This window comes from Spermophilus citellus (genome assembly GCF_964194105.1).
Source record: "Spermophilus citellus genome assembly, chromosome: 2".
NCBI classification, from domain to species: Eukaryota; Metazoa; Chordata; class Mammalia; order Rodentia; family Sciuridae; genus Spermophilus; species Spermophilus citellus.
In genome coordinates, this window is record NC_138183.1 from 195,131,515 (window position 1) to 195,138,370 (window position 6,856).

Here is a 6,856-nt window from a genome sequence, read left to right on the forward strand (position 1 = left end):
ACAGCTGAGTCCAATGGCCTTCTATGCAATGTAGGGGTCCAATCCAATTTCTTATTTCTTTTCTTTCATTTTTTTATGTAGACAATCAGCTGTCCTAACTCCATTCCCACCCTCATGTTTTCCCCATGATTTGTGAGGCCACCCCTGCCATATACCTTGTGCCTGTGTTTGCATGAGTATTTTCTTAACTTTTTATTTTCTCACCTTTTTATTTTCTCCAATGATTGTTTTGATTTTATTGCACCATTATACTATTTGGTATTACTTACCATGTCTTTGTAGTTTATCTCAGTAGCTGGTAGGCAAGGGCAGTGCAGTCTTTCAGGCATGGAGAGTGGGGAATGAGGAGTGAGAGAAGCTCTGTGCATCTTGGCTAGACCCACCCTTGGCTAGGACATTGCCTAGACTTCCCACACCATCCACACCTTTTTTTTTTTAAGAGAGAGAGAGAGGAGAGAGAGACAGAGAGAGACAGAGAGAGAGATTTTTTTTTCGGCAGACACAACATCTTTATTTTATTTTATGTGGTGCTGAGGATTGAACCCAGCACCCCGCGCATGCCAGGCGAGCGAGTTACCGCTTGAGCCACATTCCCAGCCCCCCCATCCACACCTTACAACAGGCTTTTCCATTTTCTCAAAGATGATCAGAGTAGGCAAGAGGCAAGGAATATATTTGAGAATGATTATTAAAGTTAGTTGACAGGGCTTGGTAACTGCATGCATTTTTGGTGCAGCAGTGTAAAGAGGAATTTATCTAGGATAACCCTCGTATTTATGGCTCAGTCAATCAGTCCTGCAAGCATATCTATAAAAATGTGCAATATGAATTTTCTCAGCTGTAAAAATTCTGGCATCAGATCTAATGCCTTAAGAGAGTTTCCTGAACATAATACAATCTATAGAGAAACCTAGTCACAGAAAAGCAAGGTGTGATTATGAATGGTTTATTTCTTTAGATTATAACATTAATCACAAATAGCATTTTTAAAGAGATTGTCACTGCTGACAATGCATGCAAATATTGATTTGTAACCATAGCAAAATGTCAAGACACCAGGAACTTATCTCAAGCAGTAAATTTTAAGACAGTATGCTCACTTTTGTAGTGGGATTTGGTAATTTCCTCATATATCTGTGAGGGACACAAGCACTAAAGGAACTACAAAAAAAGATCCTACCCTTCCCAATATTGCTGACAGTGGAGAACCCAGTCAAGTCCCTGACCCTTGGCCTTCCTCCAACATCCTGCTCACAAATCTGATATGTAGTCAAAGAAGAGAGACTTCAGGCCAAGGGTTATGGCTCAGCAAGCAGCAGCACCAGCAGCAGCAGCAGCAGGAACACAGGGCCTATGGGAGGGAGAGAAGGAAAGGTTTCAGTGTGGAGTTTCTCAAGACATAGCCTCCTAACTTTCAGAGCTTCACCTACAGGTCAAAACCCTAGAGGGTGGGCTCTAGGCACTCACTTAACCTGACTAGACTCTCCTCTTGTTTTCCCAGGATTCCTGAAGTAGTCAGAAATACCAGGGAGAAAGTGATTAGAGGGAGGGAGGAGGGGAGGAAAAGGAGAGGTACCAGAGAAGGAAAGTGAACAAATTATGTTACTCACATGTACAAATATGGTGTAATGAATCTCATTATTATGTAAATTATAATGTACCAATAAAAATGGTAAAAAGAAAAAAAAATAAATACCAAGGAGAGAGAAACTGCAAGGACATCTTTTTGGTTTTTGAAGGGATTTCCAGAGTGTAAGAGCAAATTTGGTTTAAATTTCTTGGATGCTTAGTTCCTCTGCAGCCCAGATCCACTTCTGGTTGGACCCCTGGCCTCTCAATAAAAAGTAATTTACTGCATCAATATATGTTGGAACCCTGATTCAAGACAAGCCCATGGCAGGTCTTGAATGCAGGTAAATAGGAGGGACAAAGTCTCCAGGCTATAAGCAAGAGATTATCATATAAATGGTGAGTCATACTCCATTATGATGCAAAATGGCTGAGATGTGGACAAGATTCTCCACGAGAAAAAAAGGAGGTATTTGTTGAGCAAAACTATGTGCCAAGCAATAAATCTTAAAAATCTTATCATTCTCACAGTGATACTATTGAAGTGTTTGTTATTTGTATCCCATCATTAAATGAGGAAATTCAGAGGCAGATTTCTTGCTTGAAGTCATAAAACTAGTGCTGCTGAGCCAGATTATCATTGAGGTGGTCTGAGTCCAAACCTATGCCATAGAGAATGGTGTAGGATTTAATTTTCCTTGAAAGTATCAAGGAAGGCTTATTATTGGAAGTGATATTGGAACTAGGTCTTGAAAGACAATCACCATGTTGAAATTGATGGTGTCTTAGCTTGGATCAAATCTGATATGTAGTCAAAGAAGAGAGACTTCAGGCCACAAGGAATGATTGGTATAAATGCATAGAGACCTAAAAGCCAGGACCACTTGGGAAAAGATGGGAAAAGTGCTCATGGTGGCTCTTCTTATGCATCTCGAAGCTGGGAGTGGTGACAGCTTTCTTGGTGTTCTTTGTAACCAGTTTCAACCATTATTGGTATGTCTTCTTTGAGTTTCCTATCTCCTGATTTTACTAACTCTACCTTCATCATTCCAGGCACTGTCCCTCTACACGTGCTCTACCATGTGGACCACTTGTATTGATTTAACTTGACATGACTGCAGCCATCTTGAGTGGTAACTGCCATGATTGCTCCAAGGTAAGCTTAGTTTTCTTATATAGTTTCTCAGCAAACTGTATGTACACAGAGTCATTAGAGTAGTCTGTGGAAATTTACAACTGGCTCCTTGCTCCAGGAGCACTTTGCTATTAACTTAAGATAAACCAAGTACATTACATCCAGGATGAAGTCACTTGGGAGGGCATTAGTGGAGAATTGGGAATTTAACCCACGGGTGCTCTGCTACTGAACTGCATCCCAGCCCTTTTTATTTTTTATCTTGAGACAAGCGTCTTGCTAAATTGCCCAGGCTGGTCTCCAAATTGCAATCCCCTTGCCTGGGCCTCCTGAGTAACTGAGATTACGGGAGTGTGCCACCACGCCTGGCAAGATAGTAACTTTTGTCCTAATCCATATATGTCCGCATCTTTCTGACCGAAAGATCCAAACTGGTCTTGCTGTTGCCCAGAACCACGCTTTCATTAGTGAATGCCCCAATCTATCTGCCTCTCTTTCTTTAGTCCTGTGAGCATCTTAGGCTCATTCCCCATACACTAGGGCTGAGTTGTTCTGGTGCAAAATCTTCCAGATCTTCAACTCCTCAATCCAGTGCTATCCATCTGGCTCTTCAATCTAGCTAATCACTTTTGTGGAAATGTCCTGGAACCTAATTGAACTGTTAACACTTCACATTTGAAATCTCCAGGTCCCCCATCCTGTATTCTGACCACACCCCTCAGTGTGTCCACCTCTCACTGTCTTCCCCCCAGGAAGAGACAGCTCATAGACAGACCCAGTCCCCAGACCCCTTCATCGCCACAGCCACTCACTCAGTTCAGGCGCCTTCATCTCTTGCCTGGATTACTGCAGCACCCACGCCCTTCTGCCTGGAACCAGCAGGCCTCCCAATTCCTCTGATGCTTTGATATGGCTGGCCCCTGACGCACCGGTATATTCCCTGGCTCATTCCACCTGGTGTCTCACAAGTCTTTCTGACCTCTCTGCACAGCAGGGGGAACTGGAGTTTGGCTGGACTAGAAATGGCCCCGTGTCTCTGAGCCTGAGCTCTGCTCTCCATTCCAGAACAGTAGTCCTGCCCTTTTAGGAACCTGAGACTCTTCAGCAGAGGACTGGAGGCCTATTGTTCTCTGCCCCAGGGGGGTTTGGTGGGGAGCACCCTCTTCTATTTCATGATGACCCCACAAACCCCACCTCCAATGCAGACCCAGACTCACCTGAACTCTTGAAATTGATGTTTGATTTGCCGTGAATTGGAGTAGAATGAGCATATAAGCAATTGAAGTTACTCTTTCGTTTTTGGGGAGCTTCAAGGGAAATTTCATTTTGATTTTTACCAGTTTGTTTTACGGTGACCTTCTGATACACTTCATATCCTGGTATTAACACTTCCTCTTCTTGAGAGTAGAAAGAGAATTCTTTGATATTAACACCCAAACAGGTTCTGATAACAAACAATGTCCCATTAGCACCAAGAAATTCTGGAGAAACAGCTATATTTCTATTCAAAGATGACGAAGTGAATTGCCCAAATCGTACACTACAGGCCCCACTGTAATAAAATTTGGTATGAGAGCCTCTGAAAACTTGGTCACACTGGGATGTCCTCAGAAGCTGAAGAGCTCTTGTCAAATAATAATGGAAGGCCTTGTACTGAAACTTCTGTGGATTTAGTCTGAATTCTCTTACAGCTAGGTTAAAATCTATTGCAATTTCCCCAGTATAGGCCACTATAGCAGTTCCATGGAAATCATTGAAATTTTCTGGATAGTTTATGTTGGACTTTATTTGCTTCCATTTTTTCTCAGCATTTTCCCATTCATTTTTTAAATTTTCATTCACGCTTAGCTCTTCTTTTAACAGCTGGGGTGCCTTTTCCTCCATTGCTTCAATACAGCCCTCATACTGATCATCAAATGCGTTGTTGGCCATGTCGAGAACTGATTGGCTGGTCACCTGTAGGAAAGGAGAGTCCTTTGACTAGTTTGCTGAGGAACGAGCATGTTGGGATGCTATCAGAACCCACAAAATAGGCTTCTTACTCAGCCTGAGATTTCACATATTCCCATCACGGGGCTCATGTATGGAGCATTTTTTTTTTAAGAGAGAGAGAGAGAGAATTTTAATATTTATTTTTTAGTTGTTCCCCCCCACCCCCGGACACAACATCTTTGTTTGTATGTGGTGCTGAGGATCGAACCCGGGCCGCACGCATGCCAGGCCTGCGAGCTAGTGCTTGAGCCACATCCCCAGCCCTGGAGCATTCTTATTACACTATGAGTGTTATAAAAGAAAAAAATGAGCTTTGTGACTGTTTTGTTTACTTTCTGCCCACATCCCACGTAGTGGGTGGGAATGGGGTTCCCCTCAGTGGAACAGACTGGCTGAGAAATAAAAGCTAGGAAAAATAGAATGGTGGAAAAAACCACAGAAAATAGTTTCAAAAGCAGGGGCAGAACAGGCAAGTGGACTAGACCAGACGGATCCAGCTTCTAACACAAAGGAGCCCTGCTTTATTTATATTGGAAGACATCAAAGAAATTCTAGAGAATATTCTTCACCAAAATAGGATCAAGGTGGGTGCAGGTGGGCCTTTCAGTTCCTAACAGTTTACGCCCATCTCTGGTGCTACTGTGAGGGACCTTTCTAGCAGAGCAGAGGGGAAGGTCATGTGCATTGGGCGGTCTCTCATCCTGAAGAGAGATCCACAGGAAGTTCCCGATGCCAGGCCTATCCTTCCCTGGCTTCCATGGCGAGAGAAGATCCTCCTGTATTTCACTGATGGCTTCCCACATTTACTGATACTATTTTTACATTACTTTTCAGATTCATACTCTCACTGACTCTAGCCACAAACTCAACTCTGGGAACTATCTTGTCTCAAAGATATGAGGTAAAAGCAAAGTCAACAGGATGTGGGTGGAGAAGGGGCAGTATATATTACCTGCTGTGTTAGCCAACAAATTAGTATGAAGATATAAACTGTCATGTCTAGAAGCAATGTTATCTTCAAGTTCACAATTCAAAAACTGCAAACAAACATAAAACCATGTAAGTTAGATGTAAATAGTTTTATTGTGTTTTGATGCCCAGTTCTGTTAATGAATCCAGATTCATTCTGTTAATGAATCCAGAAGTCCAGGCTCCTGTTCACACTGCTTCTTGATCAGCTAATCAGGATTCCTTGTAAAGAGCTCTACCAGGTCTTGCACCAGGGAGGAGGTGACTCTAACATCCCGCCCCCAGTAGGGAGCTAGTTTTGAAACAATTGATCCTGATAACAGGCAGAGCTATAAGTAATGTAAAATTCCAATGAGAGAAACAGATCACATGGTAGCAGACCTTTCTTAGGACCTAACATTTTAGTCTCTCTTAGAGAAATATTCTGAGTATTTTCACAGATGCTTAAAAAAATTCTTCTCCAAGTTTTGTTAATCTGGCTCCCCAAGTTCAAGTCAGTACTTCCAATATTTCTTTTTCTTCTCTTAATCTTTTCCTTTCTTTCCTTTTTTTTTTTTTTTTTTTTTTGGTAAGGTCCCAGCTGGCCTTGAATTCTTGGTCTCAAGCAGAGCCTCCTTCCTCAGCCTGCCATGTAGCTGGGACTACAGATGAGATTGATTTTTTGTTTGTTCATTTTGTTTTGTTTGCTCTTACAGTTCTGAGGATCTGACCCAGGGCTTTGCACATGCTAGGCAAACACTCCACCACTGGGCTACAGCCCCAGCCTTAAATCAACTCTTCTGAACGTGTCCTGATCTTGCAGCTTTAACCATCATCAGTATTTGGATACGATTTGTCTTCCAAAGGGTCATGTGCTAGAGGCTTAGTACCCAGAGTGGCAGTAAGGAGGTGGTGGGACCTTGAAGAGGTGACCTAGTGGGACATAAATAGGTCATTGAGAACATTACCCCTGGGAGGATATTAATGCAGTTTTTTCAGAACCCCACATTCTTTCCAGCCATAGAATGTGAGCTGAATAAACATCTTTTCTTTATCAAGTACCCAGCCTCAGGTATTTTGGTAGAGCAACAGAAATATAACAGATATAGCAACAGACCAATACAATCAATTTACCTTATAAATTACTATAATTAATGAAAATTTATTACTTTGAACTTCTTTTTGAAGGGTGGAGATATACACACTCAGTAA

General features: G+C 42.2%; 1 protein-coding gene across 1 annotated transcript; it reads right to left on the bottom strand.

Moving 5' to 3' along the window:
• Nucleotides 1-1,298: 1,298 nt before the first annotated feature.
• Nucleotides 1,299-5,693, bottom strand: LOC308642928 (T-cell ecto-ADP-ribosyltransferase 1-like; the record flags this gene model as incomplete). The annotated part of the gene is made up of 3 exons (XM_081282309.1): nt 1,299-1,351; nt 3,922-4,660; nt 5,649-5,693. 3 exons carry the CDS (start codon nt 5,691-5,693, stop codon nt 1,299-1,301), a joined length of 837 nt encoding a protein of 278 aa, XP_081138435.1.
• Nucleotides 5,694-6,856: the final 1,163 nt, after the last annotated feature.